Below are 27,906 nucleotides of genomic sequence, written 5' to 3' on the forward strand. Positions count from 1 at the left end.
TTTGTTTTGAAAGGTGTCTCTCTTTAATTTCTCGTCTGGTAAAACATAGAAATAAATAAATCTGCATAATAACAGTGGCTAATTGATAATGGGTTACAGTTTGGAAAAACTTACAGAGAGGGCTTTAAACTCTATATTCATGAACAAATATTCTTATAATTAACATTTAACACATACTGTGTGCTTACATTATAACACATGGCTCATTGTACTCGCTTTGAAAGCTCATTTGTGTCGCTTTCTCTGAGACATAAACAAAAACACCATACATACAAAAACATCTTTAACAAGAAGCAGTGTGAATAACCAAACCTGTGAAATTAATCTTTAAAATGAAAGGATTTGAGTTTATTAGAACAACATTTTATTTTTCCTGCAGACAGACTGTATCTGAAGCAGTAATGCAGGCCAAGTGCTAACAGTATTCATACCAAATATATAACTACAACTTGGACTTGATAAAGCTTGATTAATGTGTTTGAATATAAACCTGAAATGGTGTTTCTGAGCATCGGTAAGCAGTCAGGCGTTGAAAGCTTCTAAACTGTTCATTATTTTAGAACTGTAGATTCTACAAGGCGATTTGGTGAAATATCTCTATCATTCTTGCTCTGCATTCTGGGAATTTGCACTGCTATCATGACTCATCCCTTACCTTGGACATCTTCTTCTCCTTCATTAATCCTTCTCTTTCTTGCTTTTGATCTCATTTTCTTCATTATCTTTCTGCTCTTTCTCTTCATTTTCTGAGCCATCTTTGTGACCAACTGCTTCCAGCTCTGCTTCGCTTTCCACCTCATCATCCTCACCACTAACCTCTCCGTTCACCCTTGTCTCCTCTTCATCTGACTCTTTGGTCGCTCCCTCTTTGGCTGTGCTTGCATCTTCTTCCTGGTTACTGTTACCACTGCTGCTACTCCCTTTATCATCCTCTTTTGTGTCGTTATCTGTCTGGGTCTTCCCTGGGTCACTGGTGTTTTCTGTCTCCTTCTCTTCTTCCCCCGTGTCTACATCATTAACTTGGTCCTTACTGCTCCTATCCCTCTGTTCACTCTCTTTATCTTGCCCCTCTTCTTTTATATTTGTGTCATGTTCATGCTTTTCACCTTCAGAAGATGTATTGCTTCCATCCTCTTTCTCCTTGCTTTCCTGCGTCTTATCGCTGTTGCTACTTCTGGACCCCTGCTCCTCACTCTTAACCTCCTTCTTTCCCTCACCCATGACCTCCTTCTTTACTTCTTCTTCTACCTTCCTCTCCTCTGCTCCTGCAGTTGCTTCTCCTTCCTTTTCACCATCCGTCTCCTCGCTTTCCTCCTGTTCCTCTTTGCTGGTCGAAGCGTCTTCTTCTGTGGTGTCTTTGTTAGCAGCCACCTCCTCCCCTTTCTCCTCTGTGGCTTTTGTTTCATCATCTGCAGGTTTCTATAATGCAATAAAGCCACAGAGACAAATTTATAGCATCAAATATCTTAACAGGCAGAGTTATGAGATTGTTTACAATCATTGTTCACATGACCTGAATTTCCTGAAACAGAGTGAAAGTGTAATTATTTCAAAAGCACATAAAAAGTAATTAATCCAAAGATTAATGTGTTACATTTGTTAATTGATATTTAAGGCAAAAGTAGGAAAACAGCAGCTTCTTCTGCCCAAGGTGTACAAATAGAAATGAATAACCCCCCCAAAAAACAAGGTATATGTGCAAAAACAACAATGACAACAACAACTAAAATACTAGCTGATACAATAACAGCAACATCAATAACTATAATAACAATTCTACAACAGTAATAACAGCAATCACAACCTAAACAACAACAAAGCAACAATAAAAATGATCAATAATGACAACAGCTTCAAAAACAACAACTGTAACAATAACAGTCAATAAAAAAAACAATGAAAACTGTCACAAACACATAAACAGTGACAACAACGTCATTATCATCATCAACAACAACAACAACAACAACAACAACAACAACAACAACAACAACAACAACAATAAGAACATCAGTGAAAAAACAACACAGATAAAGCAGAACAATGGCAACATAAATGACAACAACAACAATACTAGCTGTTACAATAACAGCAACAATAATAACTAAAACTACAACATGACAACAATCACAACGATTGCACTAAACAACAACAAAACAACAAAAAAAATGGTTACTAACAACAACAGCTTCAAAAACAACAACTGTAACAATAACAGTCTAATGAAAATGAAAACAGTCACAAAAAATAAACAGTGACAACAACAGAAAGAACATCAGTGAAAAAACAACAACACAGTGACAGCAGAATGATGACAACATAAATGACAACAACAACTACAACAAAAACAACGATACTAGCTGTTAGAATAACAGCAACAACAATAACTACAACATGACAACAATCACAACTGTAGCACTCACAACCTAAACTACAACAAAACAACAATACAAATGATCAATAACAATAACAGCTACAGCAGTATCAACAACAACAGCTTCAAAAACAACAACTGTAACAATAACAGTTAATAAAAAATCATGAAAACTGTCACAAATACATAAACAGTGACAAAAACAACTACAACAACACAGCACATTGTCGACATGACACTAATAATGTTAACAGTGAAAACAATGACAGTACAATAACAACAACCATGATGACAACAGTAAAAAAAAAAACAATTCTAATTACAATGATGACAACAATGGAAACAGTGGCATAAAACACAATGATAATAACAACAGTGACAATAGAGACAACAACAAGGAAGGCAACAACAACAACAACAGTAAAAACAATCACAACATTAACAAAAATAACAAAAACAATGTTGATAAGAACAACTACAACAATAATGCGGACAACAAAACTGATAACATGTACTACTTTGATGACAACACACTGACAACAACAAGAACAACTACAATACCTTCAACTATCACATCAACCATGACAATAACAGTGGCAAGAGTGAAAACAGTGACAGTTAAAAATACAACAACAATAACCGCGGTTTAAACGGTAAACACAACTCAAACAGCCACTGTGAAAACAAAACAATAACGAAAACAATTGTGAAAAGAGCTATGACCACAATTGTGACGACAACAGAAAAAACTACGACAACGAAGACAATAACAGCTACAGGAACGGTCATAGTATTTTGGACAAGAATGGTAAAAACAACAGACAGCAAAGGCTACAACAACTGTGAAAACAATTACAACAGCATCTACATAAGCGACAATCACATCGGTGGCAACCACTCTGACCACAACTGTAAAAATCTGTGACGTAATGGTGACACAACAACAGAAACAGTAACAGCAAGTGCAACACTAACACAATAACAAGTAAACAACAACAACAACAACAACGGTTTTAACAAAAAGGGCAACAAAGGAGACAACAACAGTGGTTACAATAAAAAAAGTTGCATGATTAACAACTGCACTTATCATTGTAAAAACAATGGTAAAGAAAACAAAAAATGGTTACAACAATAACGGTAACAACATATTATTTGTTGCCTATTGTAGCCTGTATCAAACAAAGTCACAAAATCAGCTTCACTGATAGCTTATAGAAAGGACAAAAATGAAAGATAAATTACTATATAGAAAAAAAACCCCAATGTGTTTTTAAAAGTGGTGACAGATTTAACAAACTGGATTTCACAGGGAATGTGATTCCATAGTGTGTCTTTGAAGGGGTAAATAGTGTTTGATTTAAGTATGGTCCTGGTTGTGTAGCAGAGCAGACTTGTACACACACTCTTAGCTGCAGCATAATGTGGGGAGAGGTGCTTTTATGCTCTGGGCCCCAGTGACAGGTTTTTTTTAAAAAGATGCTATTATTTGTCTCCATTATGTAGACTTAAGCTCACACTTAGGATGTTTACCTCTTCAGCTGACTGGTCTTGGGAGGACTTGTCCTCAGCGCTTCCACCATCAGCCTTCGAGTCCAGCTCATCTGGAAATAAAAGTTTTGACAATAAAACACATTATGTAGGCAAAATAAAAAATCTTCTTCCAGCACATTTCAGTGTGAAATCATGAAAAATGAAAATCCATGGGTGTGTTTTAGTGTGCTTGTTAGGGTAGATGTTAGTGATGCTAAGCTAATAACATCATTCAAGGAAATCATAAAACCTCTTCTTTTTATAAGAGCTGCTCTATTTCCTCCTCTAGTCAGTGACTTGTTAATATTATACATCTTGAATACTGCAGCCTTGGTTTTCAGGGCTTCGACAAACACAGCACAAGAGTGACACCTGGTGGCGAAGTATTAACATCCAAAGTGCAAGTAAACAACCTCCCCAGACAATGGAGGAGAGCCAGAGAGAGCCTGAAAACATTCTATAAGCTGGAGGGAAGAGGGGAGGAGGGGACAGCAGGGGAGTCCAAGGCCAGGAAGAGCTTCAGAATACAAATGTTGAACCAATTCATCAGAGTTATTATTATCTCCACTCCTGGTAAACATCTCTGCAGCTAAGTCAGGGTGGTTGTTGTTGTAAATCCACCATTGATTTTAGCTAAAACTGTACCTTATCTCAAACACACACACAGACAGTAACCCAGTGTTAAAATGTGAACCCAAATCAACTTCAAGGAGGATTGGCCTCATGTTTTGTTTTTAGATTTTTGAATTTTAACTGGTTCAATTTGCAAAAGATCTTATTTCTCTCTTTCCTAATTTAGAATGAAGCTTGCTGTAAGCTTTTAAAATATATTTATTTTATTTATAAAGGTCTTTTATATATTCATAACAACATACATATAAAAGACATACACCCAAACAAAAAACAAACAAACAAAAAACACTGCCAGGAAAAGAGATAAGATGTGCAACCGTGTCAGTCCATATATTGATATATTGTCCACAAATAAATGGATGGCCAGAAGAAGAGTCCACAGAGTCCTTGTAATGTTACGAGGGGTCCATGGCAAGGCAAAAAGAGCAGGAATCAGAGAATATCACAACACAATCTCATTCGGGGGTGCAACCAAATTGCAATGCCATGCACATAAAGTATATTGTCATAGTTAGTTCCTAGACTGACCTCTCTCTTTCTTGATAAACTCCACAAAGGGTCTCCAAATCTTGAGAAACTTAGAATGAGTGTTTGACATTGTATCAGATTTCTTCAAGATACAAAAAGGAAATAACATAATTTAGTCACGTTTTAAAGCAGGGAGGAGAGGCTGATTTCCACTCTCTTAAAATTACTCTTTTCGCTACAACCAAATCTCAGGGCCTGCTGGGGGTTTCAACATAAAAAAGAAGGCATGATAATGGTCTGCAGGACTACAAGAACATATCTCCCACAATGCCACAGAGGAAACACTCACTCTCTGTTGCACACTGAAACTGGGGGTCTTGGGGTTTTAAATGAAGACATCACACTACAACCGAGTAACTACAACCTTCATTTCAATTGAAGCAATCAGCTCCGCAGGACACATTTGCTTGAGTGCAAAATGAATACAATTCTTTTTAAGTTTCCATGTGTCCATCAAAGGCCTTGGAGTAATTAACCCAAAACATCATAAGAGGAATACAACTCCACGCTCTGATAAACAACGTAATTACACACTTGTTTTGAAACACTGGATGAGACTGAAATTTCCAATCAAAATTAAGCGGCAAAAGAGTGTGCTCAGAAAAAAAAGAGAACAGAACAGTGTAATTAATGTCTTTAATATTAGTTTCCCTTTCCACACACACCGGTTAAAGAAGAAAAATGACTGGAGTAGAGATTAGAAGAGTTTATGGAGACATTTAATGCATTTCAAATGCAAAACTGATTGAAGTTTAGCTATGGTGGGAGATGAAACGTTATGGTAATAATAACGGACCTCTTTAAGAATATTTTATGGAAATCGCCGCATTCATTAAGAGCAGCGAAGGCCAAGCGATGGAGTGTAAGCAGTAAGCAGAGGATGAGCTGCAGTGACTCTAAACATCTTAACGTGATTTGAGGATGAGGCACCGGCTCATGAAAATGCTAAATCAAATTAAACACAATATTTAGAATCGCTCCTTCTTGCTCTTCATTAAATCCTCTAGATTCTGAAGCTGGGATTGCAAATGATCACACAGTTTTTGTGTATGTGTGAGCAAGTGTGTGTAAATATGCACCCAGACATAGACGAAACACACTCACATTTCAGGGGTATTACAACATCTCATCCATCAATGTGAGCTAAAACAAGAATGCAATAGTAAGTGTGTATAATTACTCATATAAATGGCTCTTGCTGCCATTTTTATGAAAGGTAGCATTACAAATGACTGTAGTTGCTGAGAAATGTAATAAAACTCAACTAAAGATGAAGTGATATCAGGTAGTGAACTAAAATAACCTCCCACTTCTTAACAAGCAACCTCTATCTCTCCCTTACAAACAAACACATGCATTCTGCTTTACTGCTGCAGGGATTTACTTTTAGGGGACTGCTTTAAACAACAAAGAAAAATGGTCTGTTTGTGATCTCTGCATACATCCAGTTGCACAATGATGCGCTGCATCGCTTTGATCTGTATTTCCATTTGATGTGCTCATCCAACTTCTGTAACTCGAACACGCTGGGGGAATCCAGAGTGCAGTTTACACCAGGTAACATGATGTAAATACTATTCCATGAAATATGAATGGACTGTATTCATCAACCTGATTAATAAAACAATGATGTGAATCACAGAGGAGACAACTATGCTCAGATGAACCCTGAACTGCACTGTCAACAACACAGTCCCAGCACAGTGCAAACAATCAGATGCATCTTCTTCTGCAGGATAAAGAGACTGTTGCAAATCTACTCTTAATTAATACAACCTGCTGACAACAAACTCAGCAGGGAGTTTGTGAATATAGATTATTTTCTTAAAAAGTGTCTTTTTCTTACAGAGTCAGAGTGTGCAACCATCCCTTGCAGGATCTTGGAGGATCTCTTATCACATTTAAATGCAATTCTACTCCTCCAGGAAGCATTTCTGAGTAAAACTCATCCAAGGCAATCATGGCTCCAGAGTGAATCTGTAACAGACCAGGGCAAATGAGGACTTGTGCTGCTGTTAACGACTGTAAAGGAGAGCTTAGTGCATTTTGTTTTGTGCAAATCGTTTTCTGAGGAAGTCTTTATTCATTTTTCAAGGATTAGAAGATTAGAAGATCTCAGTGTTTCAATTATGGAAAGAAAAAACTCTGCAAGAGTGCCAAAAAACTCAAACACAAACCAGCAAATAAAAAAAGAGACATACTTTTAATTACATACTTAATATTTAGCATCTGGTCATAACCATCAACATTATGCTAACCAAAGAATTTTACAGTTTTACTGTAGATGCTTTTGTCCAAAGTGAAGTACATGTGAAAGTGAGTAAAACACAAGAAAAGATCTATACAGTAGAAAGCAACATGAGTGAGGGTCATTAACTACTTCAAGTCTGATCAGAGACGAGTCCTGATATGCAGCGCTGGAGGCAAAGCAATTTTTTTTTTTACATCATCATTTACAAACAGTGACGACATTAATCGTCATACAGATTTCCAATTAACCTCAATATCATCATCATCATCATCATCATCATCATCAATGCCTCTTTCGTTGACATCATCACCAGCATAAATATCTGAAGTGCAGCGGTGAGTCACGAAAGAGCTGGTTCTACAACTTTATCAAATGTAGAATTTGACTCACTTTAGCCACTGCTGAACAAAATCCAGTCTCTAACCTCACGGCTTAATGTCAGCCCCATTCTTATTGCATCATTTTTTCTGTTTGTATACATCAAGAGACATTCTGGCGTTATGAAATCTGACAGGTCAACATTTACCTTGCAAGCGTTCTAGATAAACGTTCCCTGGAAATGCTTTGTGTGTCTCGGTCAGAATGATTGCAGCACTTTGCAGTCCTGGATCTATTTTCTTTCATCGCCAGCTGTTAAAAATCAATCTCTCAATCGGTCTGAGGCTATTGCTCCAAAAAAATATGAATGACAGTTTTTGTATATATAGTATGTATGCATCCAAATCAAAGCATGGAAAAGTCATTGCAATGCTCCTGAGAGCCAATTTTCTTTGGAGTGGATTAGCTGTGCAGTGTTTAACACTGAGATCTTGATGTAGCACTTAATGTACCTAAACACCTCCTGTATATCACTGTGTAGTACTACATTCTGCTTATTTACACCCAGCTGATTTACCCCACTCAGCACATGGCTGAGTTATAGCAGGTTGTAAAACGACCTAGGTAGTAACTGTTAATAGTAATTATGAAATATTGCCACTCAGCATGTGTGCTACAGTCACTGACCGAGGTCCTGTTAAAACATTTAATGACTGCATGACCGGCCAAGGCCTAGCTGGTATTGAGTTTATAGTAATGTGATAGCCAGGAAAACAATCCAGCCGCTTAATGTAAAATCTGATGACCGGACATCATGCTTGTTAGTGTGCTTCTCTTTGTCTCATGCATACACACAGTTTATTTTTATTAGATTCATATGAAACAAAAGGCATAAAAAATTAACTGGAGAAATATGTGATAGTGTGCAGTTCTGTGTTACAGATGAGTACAATGCACTTGTCATACTTGTAATGCGAGTGCTTGATTAGAGCTGAACTAAAGTCTGAACTTAAAGGGACAGGTCACTGAGTTTGCACCAAGCGGCAACCTCTGGTCTAAAAATACGAGTTCAATGTGGAGGTGCTAAAAACTGCAGTTCATCGAGGATCCGCTTTAGGCTGGCTCTGGAAGTACCGGAAACCACATACACGCCAATTCAAAAAAGCCGATCTTTACTGCAGAAATGAAATGTTTACAGCCTGGTACAAAAGACGAGTGTAGTCTGGATAGCTCATTTCTCGATCGGCACACACTGTACCGGGGGGGGGGGGGGGGGGGGGGGGGTGAATTTTTTCATACAACGTTAAATTTTGAAGATATTGAGATTACGAGTTTTCCAATGAGAGGCACAACTGACTTGATTGAGGCGGGAACACTGTAGCTGTTGGCTAGGAGGCTCAAAGCCCACCTATTTACGTCACAATCACTTGACAGCATTAATATGGCTCCCGCCGACGATTGGCCTCAAAACAGCGCTTCAGAGACAGATGGTTGACGTCACAGATATTACGTCCATTATTTATACAGTCTATGGTTTGCACATGACGTTCAGTACAACAGCGAGGTTTGCAAATGTCTTCTATAGCTCTAGAGGACGCTTTCACTCATAAAAAGGGCTAAAAGTCGCTCTTCCTTCATGATCTGTTGTTTTTAAATACCAGAAGTGCAATTCTCAATCCACATAGGCAGTCCCTTTAAAAGCTTTTCACCAATGAGACTAATGGAAACAGTAGCAAAGACATCATCCTCATCATCATCTTCAATGCACTACAACTGAATTTCAGATCCTATATTGTGGTCAGGACTAACACTAGTCATTTCCACTCTGACAGTTATTCCTAATCAATAACATCCTTTGCATTACCTTGTATTTCAAAGATGCATCTGCACAAATGAACCCTGCACCATATCTCTGGATGAAAACAGTCCATGCAGTGTATAAAATGCCTCTTATCTACAGTGCGTGTGACAAAGAAAGCTTTGACGTCGAATCAGAGGAAATCTCTGCTTAACAATGTTGCAGTCAGACAGGCAGAGTAACATTTATAAAGGTCATGACTTCAGTTATATAATTTAATAATATGCAGAGTATGTTCTCTCTCAATTTTCCAACAGCTGGCCTTAAATCTTATTATCCAGTGTCCTTATGAAGTGAAGGTTTTATTCCAAACAGCCTCTGTCTGTGATTGTAATGTGGCTACATATACAAATACATGTTTTTTCAAAGTTATACATCAGGATATCATGGTCAAAGATACATTTTGTACATATGCTGAAGTCTTTGGATATTTTATTTTAATATATAATTTTTTTAATTTTAATGGTAAGAACCCCATAACAACAGTGGTTATGTATCAACCGCAAAAGGGACGCCAGCACATTTCACCTCTGCCTGTTGACACTGTGGCAAAAACATTAACTTGTATTATTATTCTAAATCAGTAGGCTAAACAACATTGAGGATTTCTAAAGTGTAACTTTTAATATATTCTTTTAACGGCTGGGCTTTCAAGGAGATACTTGAGCACAGGTTTACAACTCCTTTCTAAAGCTAGTCTTGAGAGCAGTGAGATTAAAGTATTTACTGGGCACAGACGTGAGAGCAGCCGGAGGAGCCACTGGACCTTAACCATCCCTGATAGAGAAAAGTGGAGTAACATCCTGTCCTGCAATCCAACCAGTGACTGCAGAGCTGGTGAGAGCATCTCTAAGCTGCCGATCTCCACAAAATCACTCAAACCAGAAGAGGTGGTGATAAAAACTACAATTTTTAAAGTTGAGACATTTGCCTCTTTTATGTTCAAAGCTGTGTCAACGGCAAAGCTCTGAGAAGGAGAGATTTATAAGGACAGTGGAAATAATGTAAACATAAATATTCCAGCAGAAGTCCCGTTCAACTTGTCTATTGCTACCTCAAATAGAGATGTTCAATTTACAGTGAGTGATAACAAATAAGCAGGCTAACATTTTAACTTGACCAAGAATTGAAATATATAGTTTAATGTTAATTTGTCCTTCAAGAAAGGCTGAAAAGTGTTTTCTTGTCTTTAAAAAAAATTTCTAAATCAATAAATTCCTTTTTAAATCAATATTTTATATCAATTTGTTTGTCTTTAAATGCACTAATTATTTAAATAAATACAATAAACTTACAGAGACATATATTTGTTCTGAATTACATTTCTGTTAATATCTTTAATCTTTCATTTGTCCTAATCTAAATTATTTGGACTAAGACTGATAATAAATGTATATCTACTTAAACTGACAGTGATGAACACAAAGCACTGTGCCCTGTCAACACAGAACCTTTAGATGCCATCTGAAGTCCAGCTACAATGAGGTAAACTCCTGACCACCACAAATGTGAGACACTCTCATGTTTTAGGTTGAATGTCAGAGCTTTTCCTCTGTGTCAGGTTAACATAAACCCTGCAGATGCTGATGCTACTATCACAGCTGTTCCACATGTGCTTCTAGTAGTTCAAGCTCAAAAAACTACAAAAACACAGAAGACAGGCTGGATCCCGAGTGACAGAAGTGAAGAAAATTTGTGTCATTAAAGTGTCACATGCTCCCCTAACCCTATACTTTCCATGTCACAGCCAGCACTGTTGTATGTCACAGCTGAAACACTTGTTAGCAGATTAACGTGACAGATTAGCACAGCAACCCTGCTCTTTAAGCCAGTAATCCTGCATCAAAGGGTCATGAAGAACCTTTTTCTGATGCAGTGAAAAGGGGGAGATGAAAAGAGGTGAAGAATGAATGAAGGGAGGATTGGGAAAGATGGTCGTGTTTTCTGAAATGTGTCACAAAGATGCTCCTGAAAACAGGCCACACATAACCCACATGTGAATATTTTAACACCGCACCCACACTCTCTAAGAACTCAGCAAGCAAAAAAGAACTTCCTTTAAACGTTGCCGTTTCTCATCCGTCGCCGCTGAGCCTCGTTTTTGACACAGGCACACGATTTAAGACACACAGCCTCTTTGTGCACATGTCTCCTGCCTCGCAGGGCTGTTTTGAACCCTGTTTCACTCTGACAGGAATTAGAGATACATATGCTAACAAGGCTAATTCCCCAAGGCAGCATCACATTTTATGACACCAGAGGCAGAAGGTTGATCTGGCTGGATGGCTTGTGCATGTGCAAAGGCATAAACATGCAGACACACACACAGTGTTCACACACAGGCAGGAATCTGAACTTCTTTGACATTTTATTCACAAAGTATACCACTGTTTTTCTGCCATTTAGACTCTTTGAAATGTTTTTTTTTTTCTGGCCAATTCTTCAACTTAAAACTTTCTAAATTACAAATGTCCTTCACAGGAGAGAATAGGAAGGGACATAATGTGGATCGTCATTTAAAAGGCTTCAGCTGCTTTTAAAGAAAGAGTCTGGTACATGAAGAGGAGGCTGTATGGGCCACTCAGGACACACATTTTTGTCTAAATTGAATGTCCTTGGGCTTCTAATGCAAGTGCTGGAAGTTACAGGCTTAGAGAAATGAAACAAACTGAAGACAAACCTTACTAAGAAACTTAAAACGCAACAGTCTCCCATGAAACCAAAGGTTGTGGACTTTAATGTAAAAAGATAATGATTTTCTACACAAACTTTGGAAGCACCATGAGGTAGGGAGCGTAATTCAACTACCCCCATGGCAAGGTGGACAGAGAATCCATCCAGGACACAAAGTCCAGTTGGATTGTGTAGGCATGGATTACGGGACTAGGTCCGGTCAAACTGATATTACTAGCAGACCAGTCTTTTCCTTAGGTATGTATACATTGCCCAGACAGCAGCTCAATGCAAAATGGAGGGTAGTATCTCACCAGCTGTTCTTTCATGAGGAGCCACGTCTCCTTTTCTGAAAATTGCATGCTTCCAGTAATGAGGTCTGTTGTTCAGTGGCTTTGATCCGCTGCAGATTTGGCTATGTTAGCAACAGTTTTGGAGGAATGTAAGCTTGCCCTGATCGGTACTCTAGTGATCTTTCCGAGACAGCAAATGCATAAGGGTCCTGTCCTGTTGCATTTCATAGCATTCATTGTCCCTGGCTAATGAGCCCTTTGATCTACAGCACTGCATATACTGTATATGATGAAACAGGCTTCAGTCTCAATTCAGTCACAGCAATTTCCCCATTGATTTCCGTGCTATGTGATGAGAATAATATGATTTGGGTTTTTTATTTAAATTAATAAACACCTTTTTTTCCCACCTTCTGACACTGTTTTTGCTCTGACTGAGATAAAAAAGGTTTGGGCTTGTTTGAATACTCATACAAGTCAATCTGAAAATTTAAATCAACAGTCCTAGAGCCAATCAGTGGGCTCAGCCTGAAACAACAAAAACAATTATACAGGTACAACATCATCGGTTGAAGGTCGTTCCTGAAACAGCCTTGGGAATCATAGTTCAGAGTATCTGTGCCAGAGCTCAAATTGTACCTGTGTATCATAAATCAATATGTTTGTTATTGGTCTATTTCTACTACAAACTAAAGAATGGCAACTTTTCTACTTGAGACAAATAATCATTGGACTCAGAGTCGACCTTCTCAGCACTAACATGTAACATTTTGCACATAAAAAGGCCAACAACAGTGAGTCCACTCCCATTCAGAGAGGTACACGGCATGAGGGAGTCTAAAAATCATCGGTTGATCAGAAAACACCCCCCTCCTCCTTCAAATAGACCCCATCATAATTGCCCCTCTGTTGTGCTCCCCTCTCAATTTTCCTCCCCAGGTCCATCTTTTTTCTGTCCGTCCGTCCTCCTTGAAGTACAAGGCCTCTTTTGTTGTTGTCTTTTCTAGAGTTGTAATTTGGCCCCAGCACGGGGGCAGAGGGAAGTCAAATTCTGCTTTGATGACTCTAAATGGAGAGATTATCCAAATGAAAGGCAATTATGAAAACCCCATCCATCCCCCCCACCCTTCAATATCTCTGAGTCTTTTTGTCCCATCATGCTCCACCATCTAAAGCTAATTGTCATGTTCACTATTTGAATCCACCTGTACCCTTTTCGACTTTCTTGTAATGTTCCTCCCTTCATTTTTTAAATATTTAATTACCTTTTCTTTAACCCTCCATATTCTCTTTTCTTTCTCCTTATCCCTTCTCTTTCCTTTATTCTCTTCCCTTTTTTCCTGCTGCCTTGTTCTCCTCTCAAGGGAGCCTTGAATGAACAGAAGTAATCACAGAAGTCCTTTAAGAGAGAGAGAGAGAGAGAGAGAGAGAGAGAGAGAGAGAGAGAGAGAGAGAGAGAGAGAGAGAGAGAGAGAGAGAGAGAGAGAGAGAGAGAGAGAGAGAGAGAGAGAAGCCAAGAAAATCAAAACTGAAGAAGAACATTTATCAATTTCCAATATTGTAGATGAAATTTCTTAAATATTCTAAAAAATTAAAGTTACCTTGGAGCTTTATTAAATGTTGCAGCCATGCTTCTAGAGGAAGTAACTGCCAATTAACACGAAAGAGGAGTTAGAGATGAATTCAGCAGTTATTATTTTTAACTCAGGCAGAAATAAATAAAATGTGACGAGGTGATGCAATAATGAAAAAGACAAAGAAAAACAAATAAACAACACAATAATAATATAAGTATACAGCTTTATTTGGTTTGTGATCAACGGGAGGTGTTTGTGTATTAGAATCAAATTGAAACCAAAAAAGAGGAAGAAGTGTGTAATAAATAGGAGCAGAAAATGTATATGTGAATAAATATGCATGCCAAACTGGGGAAGAGATTGGAATAAAGGGGTTGCTTGTGAAGGATGGGCATAGTGTGTTTCCTTTGAGATGTGACAGCTGCCTTTTCTTTACATATATTCAAAGGATAAAATATGATTTCTGGTCACGTGTTCTAACATGCTTGAGGTGAAGAGAGATTAAATAATCTTCTGGAAGAATTGAACAGGTCATTAAATGAATAAACTTCTCTTATTGCCCAATCATGGCTTCTTTTGCTTAGATAAGACAGGGGTGTGTTTGTTTTCAGACTCAGGCATCTGAGGTGTGTGGACATTTTTGATTCAAGAGCTACGTATTTGCAACACACTGAATTGTGATGTGTAGTGCAACTCATTTGTCAATAGAGGGCAGTGTACTCCAAGAAAAAGGCAAACTTGGACACTCACATTTGAGAGAGACGTTTAGTGGTAGTCAGTGGTGGACAGTAACAAAGTAAATTTACTTGAGTGTACTTAAGTGCATTTTTTGAGTATCTGTACTTTACTTGAGTATTATTTTGGGGGGATACTTATTACTTTTACTCCACTACATTCAGAAGACAATTATTGTACTTTTTACTCCACTACATTTCTATCAGTGCTCTAGTTACTCACTACTTTTGCTTTGAAGTCAGCTCATGGATTTCCGTCTCTTTTCTGAAATCTGATCAGTAAGAAAGCACACACAGATAAACCATTTCTATTTTGGGGTTAGCAACAGTTGCTTGTTGGTAACCTGCAACCTGATTTTTAAAGCTAAAGCTGACACAGGCAAAAGTTAACTATTAATTTACCCAATTAAAATAACTTCCATAGAGTATGTAGGGGAAGCTAGGACAGGAAATGTTGTTGGATAAGTCTTTAGGCCAAATGTCTTTGTTATATTGAGTTCAAATTCATTCTGTGACCTTTGCTGCATGACTTGTCGCACTGCCTCTCCCTTGTCTCTGCTGTCACTCACCGCTGTGTTCACTCTAATGAAGCAGAAAAGTCAGAAGCTTTACAATAAACCAGACAGAAACTGCTGGAGTTACCCTCAGTCTGCTTCCCAGCAGCTGATAGACAGTGAATAATGGGGGCTAGCGTAGCAACACACACACATGGACACACACAAAAACTAGCCCTGCTGCCACAACAGGGTCCGCACAGAGCAGGGATAAAGAATCTCGAATTACGGGGTCACTCTGTCTCATTTGTGTCTTCTCTTCTCTCACTCTCTCCATCATCTGCTTGTTTGTCTCAATGCCTGTCTCAGTGTATTTGTAATAAGACGACACCTTTATAATAATCTTTTGTTCCAGCACACCAAAGATCTTCAGTGTGGGTTTCATGCCGTGTTCTTTCCACAGCCGCTGCCAGTCTGACAACTTTTTCTGGCAGCGTTCCCTATGGCACCAGTGTGAGATGCGTTTACCTCTCTGACCAGCTGGGGCTGAAGTTCCCAAAAGGCAAAATAACACCAAAAACACCTCTGCCCTGTAACTACACCACTATAACAAAGGTGATAAAAACACTGTGTTCCCACTGAGAAGCTTAAGTGGACAACATGACATCAAGGCTAAATTTGGCAGCTAACAGGTACAATGAATGTGTTTTTGTGCAGACATTGTGCCGCTCCAAATTCATTATGTTTGTGGAGCTTAATAAAAAATATTTTAGCCATAAACTGTAAATAAGAAGAGCTCAAATGCTATGCTAATCAGAACTTCCTTGAATCTGTATTCTTTCTACTGACCAGCAGGGGGCTAAACTAAGTGTCTAGAGAGCAAATATGGTCTTCATGCTTGTTTAAAACGTCTTTAAGCATGATTCACAATCTGTAAGTTACCTTAATATCGTGGCTACTTATCAGTACAAGTTGCCATCATTGGAAGCCAGTAAACCTGGATAGAGACAAAACACTTCCATAGCCACCTGTTTAATATAAAATATCTTCACTTCTGGTTACGAAAAAGACTATTATTTAAATTTTTTAAAAGATCAAATCTGTTTTTAGCAAGCAAATAGATTGCTCTGATCAAAGCTCATATTTGCGTTTTAGCATCTGAAAATGCGGAGTCAATGCAGAGATGTCTTTTTAATGGCAAGCCAGAGGAGAAGCCTTGCATTGGCTGTTTAAAACAAGGATATAGTGTCAGGAATATTAGTCATTGGTCTCTTAAATGGATGTCCCAAAATAGGATATGCTGACTCCTGCTAACTTCTGGCTAATCTAGAAACTAGCAAAGCAGTGGAGTTGAGCTTCAGCTAGCAGCTACCAGAGTATGCAGAACTTTTAGCCTTAATATAATCAAAATGACTTAGTCATAAATAATTACACCATGTTTTATACTGATGTGAAGACGGGCCTTATAATACGGCTTCTGACTTGGTTTCACTGTTGTTTTGGAGCCAGCCCCAAGTGGACACTTGAGTAAGTGCAGTTTTTTGCACTTCATCACTGGCTTCAATTTTCAACACTTAAAAGAGTTTTTTTTCCAACAAAGCATGGTGTTCATTTTATAATTAATGGTCCCTTTCAGAACAAAAATGGACAACAAAGCAAGGTATTTGTTTAGAGTGTTGCTACTTGTGATTGAGTGGTCCTTACCACAGCATCCTTAACTAAACAAAGAAGTGCTTGGTCACTCTGTAGTGAGAATATCATTACTCCTGGTTCCAAAACAATTATATGATAACCACCAGATACCAAGCTTCAAAAGAATGGTTCACAAATAGGAAGGTGATGTCACTGTTCATTTCTTTCTATCTGGGACTTTAGTTTTTTTTGCTTTTGGAGGGAAAATGAACGTAACTAGCATCATACTTGAAGCAAAAATCTACCTAACGTTCCTCCTAAAAGCCTGTTCAGCACCATGGACAGAGACAGACTCATAGTGACAGCATTAAAAAGACTAAAACAAGCATCTCAGCCAAACAAATAAGCAAAATATCTTCATGTAAACATGACAGCACTTGAAAAAGACTTATAGGTCAAACAGTGAAGGGTGCATGAGAATTTGATGTGCTCTCTAAGCCATTCAAATCATCCTGTCTGATGCCTGATCTTGTTTTCCAAGCTGTCTGTCTGTTAATTTAATCTTTGGTCAATGTCACCCAAGGGGACCAATAATGCAACATGTTTTCTTTTTTTTTCTCTGCCTGTAATGTGACATGCCACACAATCTGATGTACAGACAAGGATTCAGAGGGTGAAATTACAGATTTCAAATGTACACAGACAAAGACATCACGTGTACACAATTCCTCGTCCCTCTCTTTTGATGCAAAATGCCAGCTCCCCTGATCCAAAGACGCAATTCTCCACGCTCCTCTGGGCTTCTGCTGTCAACTCTGCTGCCAGACAAGGAAACAGGCAACATCTATCATGAGCCACAGAGTGACGTAACGTGGTAAGTACTGCAGTAGTCCTTACAAAAAGGTCAGAAGTAGTCTGAGGAAAAATCAACCTCCCCTTTACGAGAGAACTTAGAGATTAGACTGAGAAAAAAAATGCTTTCACTTATAATGTTACAACATACAGGTTCTGTTCTCCATGAATGTTTTAAAAAAATCTACATAATCCGATTGTGTTACAAGGCAATTAAAAACCTTTCTGTTCAGAGGATTGCAGGCTGCCAATGAGCACAAAAGTAGCACAAATTCAGAGTTTTTCAGGACATTATAACGTACTGATCATGAACCCAGAGGATGATGTAATGTGTTTCTTGTTATAGTAGAAAATGTCATCATACTAGACCTACTTTCAATGCTTCTCCCTCCATTTTATTGTAGAGCAACAGTGCCACTTTGTGGGCATTTATGAAAGCAGCAGGTTACATAAGATTTCAGGCGCCATGCATTACATCATATATCTTTATGCTTATAACCTTACCTTGCTTATGTCCTGTCTATGTAACATGTTATTGTAATCATTGAGGAGGTGAGACAGACATTAAAGGACCATGTAGCAGTTAAAGTAAGACAATGTGACATGAGGATGAGAGAAGGAATCTTTTTCTGCCACAGACTCTTTCCTATCATTACACAAGCTTGTGCAACCACACAAGATAACTGATCCACTTTTCAGAACGAGACTCCCAAGGTGAAAGTCTGACATTTTGTAGGTGTTCTTCAAAAGGGTAAATACAAGAATCTGAAGGATATAAATATAACTGATTTTGTTGATATCAACTGTTTTCATTTTAAGTTTACTTTAGGTATTATTTTTCTGCACTACATGATTCAAAACCCTTAAAACAATGAAAGAGGTTCAAAGCCAAACCAATCATTTCACAACTGTACTGGATTACCACGATATTCTTGTGTGTGTGTTTCTGTTTTACCGTTGTCAGTGATGCCCAGGGTCATGCTTTGTCCACTCCTCTTCTTCCTGAAAGACATGAGTCTTGCCTGAGAGATCTCTCTGACAATAGAGGACAGATGCTCCTTGTTGTTACTAGCGTTGGCTGGAGGAGAGGCCTTCGAGTCTCCTTCTCCACTATCACTGCATCGCACCGTAGACTTAGCCTGGAGGAGATGAAAGTCTAGTTCATTTGATGAAGAAGCTGTGAGACCAAGTACTTGCAATTAACTCAAACTCTCTGCTCCTGTTTACTAAAGTTGGTCCAAGCCTTTTTTTTTAAAATTCCAGATCTATTACTGTAAGGACATTGCAATAATTAACTCAACGTACTTATTGATATAGCACCTTTCATATATAAAAGCATGCAGCCCAATGTGCTTCTCAATAGAACAGAGAGGGATGGAAAACAACATAAATGGGTAAAATAATAAAATAAATAATCATACAAAATACTTTTTTTTTTTTTAAATTATTAAATTAAACAAAATCAATACAGTCAATTTATAAAACAAGTAAGGATAGAAGGCAACATTTCTAATTAGTTAAAGTTCAAAAAATATATAGATAAATATAAGACATAAATAGATAACTGAATAACTTCTACACCACATTGTTCACCACTCTACTGTCCCCTCAACTCAAAACATCTTAGTGATGGTCATAAAACTCTATTTATCCTATTGATTATTCCTCATATAGGAATGCAAAGCCATGAGAGAAGCATAGTTGGTCAACTCCATGCAGAGATTGTTGCTTTAGCAGCTTGTAAACACAAACACTGACCAGTTTTAAATGATTGTGATTTATCTGATTTTAGGAAAAAATCCCAATGAAAGACTTCAGTCACCTACAGTTAGGCATGTGGCACATCTTAATAAGAGACACTTATTCAAGTGCTCGAAAAGCAGAAACTATGCTGGTCTCAGGGAATCTCAGATTTAGAGCGTGCGGTCTAAGCTCTCCTTCCATTGTGTCCTTGAACATGCAGAACACACACTTTAATTTCTCTGTGAGCGTAACAAACCCTCGATGATCTGTTGTCATATCTGTGGGCACGATGTAAGCAGCACTCATAGTAATGTTTAAGGACTGTAATAACCACCAAGGTCTTTGTTGCATGAAATCATGTGATTGTTTTTGTTTCTGGTTGTGTTATAGTGTGCATCAGAGTGAGATAAGTATCTTGTAGTTGCACCTTACTTTCCTGTACCCATGCATTACTATTATTTGTTCAATCAAATGTCAGCAGGCCAGCTCTGAACTTCAGTAACAAGAAACTCTTACATTTCCATTTTGCTTGGAGAATCTGTAGATGGGTGGCAGAGAGTAAGCTTTCATTCTGCAAACAAAACAGACAAAGAATATTTTATTCAAATAATTACACAACATAAGGTGATTCCTCAGAACATGGACACACACACCTGGAATAAGATGATGCATCAGTAATGTTCAAACCACTAAATATCTCATACATACTTAAATAAAAGAGTTAAAAAGTGTTCCTGTAAGAGTTTAAAATCTGAAAAACACGAGAATTTCAAAGGACAAGAGTAAATAAACGTCTTCATCATTCATTATAAAACACAAAGAGGGAGAGCCAAGTGTATATTCACGTTCAGCAAATCATTCATCTTTATAATAATCTTTGGAGCTCAGGGACGAAGGCTCAGGAGATTTGGAAGAACATTTTTGTCCTGGAGGAGTTCTTACTTTCCTCTCTTGAACATAAAAACAAACTGAATCATTTCTAAGAACAACCCCTGGTAGCCATAGAGATTGATTGTGAAGTTTCCACAACTGTTGACTGAGGCTACATACTGGATCATACTAACAGCTGTTTTTCTTTCAAACAAAGACATTTAAAGCTCTTGTAAGGACCGCTGAGGACTGGTGTCTCTTTATGAACAAGAAAGTAAACCATCAGAGAAAAATGTTCACGTTTAATAGGTCACTTTTAATGCCTCAACCATCGCCTTTGTTCATATTTTTTAGGGCAAATATTCATATTGACTTGATAGTTACATTTTCAAAATAAAGCCAAATTACATATTTAGTCAGATAACTTAAATATGTACGGGACAAGATCAGCAGAGTGTACAGATGTACAGCGTCGTCCACAGGGTGTGACAAAAACAACACCGAACACAGTTCCTCACAGTAGCTTTAAGTTACGACATGGCATAACATGTACATTACCTCTGATGGTTGCATGAATGATCTACTTACTGCAGAAATTTTGGATTGATCCATCAGTTGCCAATTTCTTGGTTTTTGCGTTTATAATAAGGTAGTGATGAGTGCAAACAAGAATAGAAACCTAACTCTCGATAAAATAAAGGCAAACCCTTTAAATCCAACAGTCTCCTCATAAATCTGTTGTTTCTGAACATGTTCAAAGATGAAAATGAGTGCAAGATTTTCAGATTCTCTAAGCTAAAATGTTTGCATCTTCTTGCAAGTCATGAGTCTTAACAAATCAGTACAGTCTGCTGTCCAGTGCTTACCCGTTGATCCTCCTTGTTCCTCTGGGTTTAGTGAACAGCAAATCACTGTACGGCAGCCTCTTAAACTTTTCTCTCCCCACGGCCACATAAAGCTGCCCGCTCTCCAGCTGGATCCCCTCAGTCACCTGCTGGCCCTCATAGGTGTACAGACTACAAATAGAGTCAGAGACACAGCAGTTAAATATCCTCATCCAGTCATTATAAAGATAAGACACACTGTTTCCAATACAAATTTATGCAGCAAGTGTGATGAGATCATTTGATATAACGAAGGAACATATGGTGGAAAACTTCTGTCATGTTGTGCTCATGAGTTGTTTGGATGACTTGTCAGGACAGGAATGTAAATGTACGTTAAGTTTGAGCGTTTTCTACCTTCGAACGCCTCCAAGGACTCTCAAACCCATCTTCTCTGTGATCATCTCCAGGATTTTGTCAAACTGGCTGAGCATCCTCTGGTGGATTAACAGCCTCAAAGCAGGGTTCAAGACATCCCCGTTTGCTACCACGCTGAGTACAGAAGACACACATGATTAAAAAAAAACTCTGGGTGGACATTTCTGTTCAGACTTAAAGCTCCAGTTTAGCTCTGACTTTAGGAGTCCATGACATCATCTGCTATTTCAATATTTCAGAAAACACTTACAATATTGTGCATGGCTCTCTGATGGGTTTCAGGAAACGAGCTGACACAATGATTCGATTCGGTGGCAGTGGTTTTGCCTGAGAGAAAGGGACAAAGAAAAAAAGGAGAAGTAGACAAAAAGATACAGTGATTCATATTTAAAAGAAATAAACAAACTCTTTAAAGGAGAGTAATTGGTTATTAGGAACTGCCACTATTCCTAATCCCATTCATAAGGAGTAGTTGTAGTTTCCCAGAATAAGACTTAAAACAACAGACCGTCTTTCAGGAATGATGCTAAAACTGGAGTCCAGTTGTTAAGGACAACATTTAAGCAAGCTCCAGCTGCTAAATATACATGTCCCATGGAAGGGCAGGGAAGGTAACAGGGTTAATACTGTGGATCCTGCAGAGAAAGACTGTTCAGAGAGTCACAGCCAACACCAGAGACGACAGTGTGATATGGCTGATGGTACGTATTTGTTCGCTCACACACAGTCTACTACTTTTCCTTTTACATTCATTATTTTTAACAAAAACATGAATGTATGACGTTAAAATCTTGAACCCTGAGAGGAAAAAGAAAAAGAGCTATTGTCCACACTAGAATAATCTGTCCTTTATCGCCATGACCACCAAAGAATGACTCTTTGGTAATCCTTTGAGGTTGGGAGGTTGCATAGAGTGAGCACGACAGGCCCTGTCTTAACCCCCTGTGACTCCCAGACTAATATTTGAATCCTGTGAGGATGAGAAAGAGAGACATTGAGGAGGTATATTAGAAGTCCTCCGGGGTCTGTGACTGGTGCCTGGCAACAGATATGTGAAGGCTGGAAGACGGATTCAGAAAGTTATTTCATAAAACAGGATGCAGGACTTATTTGGAGGTTTAACCTGGGAAAAGGTCAAAGCACACAGACTGGCTGGCTTTGACGTAGACCTTTACATATTAGAATGCACTATCACTCACATATAGAAGCTAGACAAATCCTTCTAATGATGCTTGATAAAAACATGTTATTCAGACATTAACTTCTGGGTGTATCAACACAGAAAACCATGACTAAAGCTTATTTTATATAGATCTACATAACCAGGAACAAACTAAACTATCAAGGTGATGCATGGATCTCTCTCTTGTAAGCTTTGAGAGGGAAAAATCTCTCTTCTTCAACCAATGTTTTCATCAGCACGTGACATTTGACAGGAAAAAGTTCCATCAGTTTATCATCTGGTCCATGTAAACTTTGCAGCACCTTGAATTCAAATCAATCTCTCTTGGCAATGGTCTTGTTTGCATGAAGAGGAATCACTATTGCTACATCTACTACTATCTGTCTCTTCACTATCATCAATCTCTCTTCATCTCCCTCTATCCCTCTCTCCAACGCAGTCTCAGCAGATGTGTGTCTAACATGAGTCTGGTCCTGCTCCAGGTTTCTGCCTGTTAAATGTCTTTTGTTTGTCTAAAGTTTTGGGAATCTGACGTAATTCATCATTAATTATTCTGTATATTGAAAAATTATTAAAAGTTTGAACGCTAATAAATCATATACCGTTACTCTTACGAAAGTAACATTTGCACATAATGTTCCTTAGAAGATGATGCTGAACATTTGCTACACTGTGACCAATGATCAGTTCAGAAGTTCATCACTCTATAATTCTCAAAACATGCAAAGTCAATTAGCTTTTGGAGCTCAAAAAATCTTTGTACATATGTTCTTTTGATTTATTTATTTTTATTTATTGTTATTATGTTGAGATGCTGATTCAGTAGTCTCAGCAGATGTGTGTCTAACATGAGTCTGGTCCTGCTGGAGGTTTCTGCCTGTTAAAGGAAGTTTGTCCTTGCCAATGTAACTTGCTAAATGCTGCAAAGTGCTCTGCTCATGGTGGATTTGGTTTGATTTTTGATTTGATTTCTTTATTTCGAACATGTAAAAGTAAAATAGAAAAAAAAAAACATACAAGTAAAAAAGAATAAATAGTTATACAAAAAAACCCAAATCAATTAGTTCCATTAGCAAGCACTGAAACATTTTACTTTATATGTAAGATGAGATCAGACTGAGTCCTGTCTGTAAGATGGGACTGGATCTTATCCTGTCTCGGTGTTGAGTCTTTGTTAATAATAGAACATGGAGTACGGTCTAGACCGGCTCTATTTGTAAAGAGTCTTAAGGTAACATCTGTTGTTATTTGGCGCTGTATAAATAGAGACTGATTAATTGAATATTGTTCATTTCAGTCTATTTTAATAAAAATCCCCAAATAAGAAATATGACAGCACCTATGCTAAGGAAGGTTGTCTAAATACAAAACTAGCACCAAGGAAAGTACTTCTGATGGCAATTAAGTTCAAAGATTTTATTAACATGGTAATATCTGGTTCAGATTTTAGATGAAGATTTATATAAGTCGATGATTCATTGTTGTAAGTATGACATAATCACATCATCATCACTAATATGACTAGCTTTCTTCTCACCAAAACACAACAATGTTTTCACACCTACTGAAACCAGAACTTTTGTTTGAGGGAAAGAGAGCTACCAAAATAAAATAAGTGAAAGGAATATAATAAATATTTCAGATCCAGTTCAAGCTGAAAAAATATGCATGTTTCTATCAGCTGTCCTCGACACAAGCTCTAGAGATGTCCGACAGCAGCCTTCCTTAAAACCCATCCTATAATGCTTCAAAATCAATAAGAACAAGAAATAAACTCCCCACCCATTCAGCCAGCCAAGAGTTCTCATCATTAATTGACACAATCAGGCAGGTTAAGTGGGGGTACTGAGGGGAAGGCAGGGTCCTTGTAAAGTAAATTGGCTCTTTTTATGCTCACCACATAATCCCAGCAGTGAAAACAAGCCCTTAGGGTTATCAGTGATGAAAACTCCTCTCACTAGTGGGTGATAAGACTAAATCAAGAGCACAGAGAATAGTGCCTGATTCTCTTTGTGTGATTAACGTGCTGCAAAGGACAGAAGCACGGCACACACAGACAATGCTACTTATTGCTGGAGACAGAAATCAAAGGCAGGGTAATGAGCTGAACTCCACGCTGCCTTAACCAAGACCTTGTTTGACTAAATCCTGCATTTCAGGTTAATTGAACATACTCGTCTTTTGGTCCTTAACCAACATTAGTTCATACAACACTGCTTGTTGCTGTGTGCGTATACAAGAAGCCGTTCCTTACTTTGACTGTATTTTGTTACATAACATGTAAGCAACTCTTATTTTGAAAGGGGATCTGCAGGTGACTTTCAAGATTCATGAGCCTGCAGACTCCCTGACTTTAAGCTGCTCCTTTTTTGGCCATGACTTCACAGCTGGTGATTAAAGATGCATTCAAAGGCTGGGATGATTATGATCTAAAAATCAATAATGCATGGCCATAGAGACGACAACAAAGTGATTCTTCATGGAGAACAATAAAGAGCGATGCTCAACATAACACCTTGCTTAAATGATCTCTCGAAAACCTTGCCACTGTGTGTCTTCATGTATGTGTATCTGTTTCATAAATCTCTATTAGTAAATCTAGTATAAGTATAAATAACATCAATATGCTATGTTTAGATAGTCGGGCTCTGCTGCCTCTAAAACCACAACTAAGCAGAAATATCTATAAATCCAGACAAACAAAGAAACAAATATGTTCAATGTGTTTTGCCTTTGCAATGGCTAAAATGTTGTCCACAGTAAGCAACAGTTTAACAGAGTGATGGTGCATTATCAGTGCAATCAACTGAGGCAACATGCTTCTTCCTGCAAAACCAAAAGACCAGGAGGTGAAGTGGAACCTGATGATCTTTGGCAAGGTCACATGAGGTCCAGCTACACCCAAAGACTGTCTGGATGATGGACAAGACTATGTTAATTATGTAAACAAGTTTCATCTCTGCAGATTGTGTTATTATGATGTCAACAGGTGTGCAGAGTGTCCAGGGTTGGCTATTCCTCTTCTCCTTTCCTCTCTGTTATTACTACTATTATAACTACACATATAACCAGGTGACGAAGCTCATATTTGACCTGGGGTCAAATCCTAAAGCCAACACAGAGTGATCAAGCTTATATTCACCCTGCTGCATTATACTGCTACTGCTACTAGACTACTCACTTTTTTACTGCATGCAACATGCAATGACACACCTCAACAGACTTCAAACAAGAATACATTTTGAAAAACTGATATTGCTTCTCACTTAAACAGCACTTTCCACTCACCTGCAGTGGAAGAGTCTGCATCATTCTCTTCTTTCTTGAGCCAATCTGTACGTAACTGAGACAAAACATAAAATGAGAATGTAATCGTGGACTTTATTTTCATTTTAACAGAGATATTTTGTGATTTTTAAACAAAACAAAACTAATTTTTCATCATTTATAGATGTGAAGCTGCTGGAAATTTAATTTATAGATGTAGAAATCTTTGATTTTCTTGCTGTTCAGCTGTCACAGTTCTATGAAAATAAAGCTCTGATTTGAGAAGCTATGGATTATGAATGATCATCAAAAGTATACATCTAGGGTCATTGCTGTGTGTTGTTTGTCATGCCTTAAAGTAGTTTTCCACACAGTCTGTGTGGATAGTAAAGGTTCACGTTGGTATGCCATGACAAGGATGGATGGTGACAACGGATGTCTTCATAGTTCTGCAGTGGATTCTTGAAACTTAAAAAACCTACAGAAGCACTTTCCTCTTCCTAACTCAAAGTCTTTAATACCTTTCCACTGCTTCCATTCACCTGCAACTGCTCCACCACTGCTTTCTATGAATAACCAGTTGCACAAAGCTCATTATCTGCACTATAAGTCTACTTATTTTTAGGCCAGGGTAACACTTCTCCACAGAGCTGATCTTATCTGCCTCATGCTGTGACTCAGAGCGGTTTGTTTGCTGACACTGTTGGCTCTCAATAAACTGTAACATCATGACACAGCAAACAGGTATGATGTCTAGGGTCTCAAGTATATTCATATATGACTGATTGATAACGTTGACTGTAGCACCAACTCACAGTATACATATTTAAAATTACTATGGTCAGTGATTCCACCTGACTTGCTCTGCAGAATACACCTTCTCACTCAGTTCTAACATGTGTTTGTTTAACACATAAATAACTTTGTGTTCTCTGTGCAAATACATTGAAGTGGTTATCAAAATGTAATCTGAATCTTACTCCAGCCTCTTGAATCTCTCCCTCCCGGCAGCCACGTACTGCTCCCCGTTCTGCAAGCTGTCCATGCAGTCCACCTTGTGCCCTCCTCTGGGTGTGTAGATGTTCCTCACTGCTCCAAATGGGGCTTGTATCCCTCCGGTCACCTCTCGGAGCAAAGTCTCAAAGTTTGACACCCTCTTATGGTTGATGACAATACGGCGTGCCTCGAAGTAAGGATCCCCGTTGCGGTACATGAAAACGTTTTTCACGACCGGCTGTGATAAAAAGTTTGGCTTCTCCGAGCTCATAGTTGTGCGTAAAAATCAGGCTGCGCGCGACAAATAAAGATCTGTGTTACAGTAATCTTAAAACAGTTTGATTCCAATCGTGAGACAAAGGCTTATAGGCCATCATAATGACATTAAGAGCTGGTCCATCCAGGAGCAATGTTTAGGGAGGAGTGGAGCTGGACGTGGCACGCAGGTATTTGAGGAGGTCAGCAGGTTGGACACGAAAGCATCCGGAGACCAAAACCAAAACGTACAGGGGGAGGTGACTAAGTAAAACTAAAACCACATGCATGCAACTGACTTATCCCGGCGTTGAAAGTGAAAATGTGTATCTATCTGCCTACCCATTCAGAATACAATCCAAATCCGCTAGAGAAGAAACAATGCAGAGTTGTCCGCTTAGTGTTCACCGTTACGCAGCAGCAGGTGATGTTAATAGCCAAACGGGTCCCAGTAATTCCCCACGATGTCAGCCGAGTATCGTGGGAGCTCATCTGTTGGGATGTATCTATGGGAACACGCCGCTGTTCTCTCACAGATGAGCAGGGACCTCACACCGTCATCACTAACAGGTAGTCATTC

General features: G+C 38.4%; 1 protein-coding gene across 1 annotated transcript; it reads right to left on the minus strand.

Annotated features, from left to right (window-relative positions):
• Nucleotides 1–27,906, minus strand: LOC117823122 (doublecortin domain-containing protein 2-like). Its single transcript, XM_034698192.1, has 9 exons — nucleotides 27,056–27,906; nucleotides 26,097–26,151; nucleotides 21,876–21,952; nucleotides 21,605–21,739; nucleotides 21,230–21,379; nucleotides 20,010–20,064; nucleotides 18,706–18,889; nucleotides 3,908–3,978; nucleotides 1–1,419 (listed from the first exon to the last, which is right to left on the minus strand). Exons 1-9 carry the CDS (start codon nucleotides 27,340–27,342, stop codon nucleotides 679–681), a joined length of 1,755 nt encoding a protein of 584 aa, XP_034554083.1. The 5' UTR covers nucleotides 27,343–27,906; the 3' UTR covers nucleotides 1–678.

This window comes from Notolabrus celidotus, chromosome 12 (assembly GCF_009762535.1).
Source record: "Notolabrus celidotus isolate fNotCel1 chromosome 12, fNotCel1.pri, whole genome shotgun sequence".
In the NCBI taxonomy this organism is placed as follows: domain Eukaryota; kingdom Metazoa; phylum Chordata; class Actinopteri; order Labriformes; family Labridae; genus Notolabrus; species Notolabrus celidotus.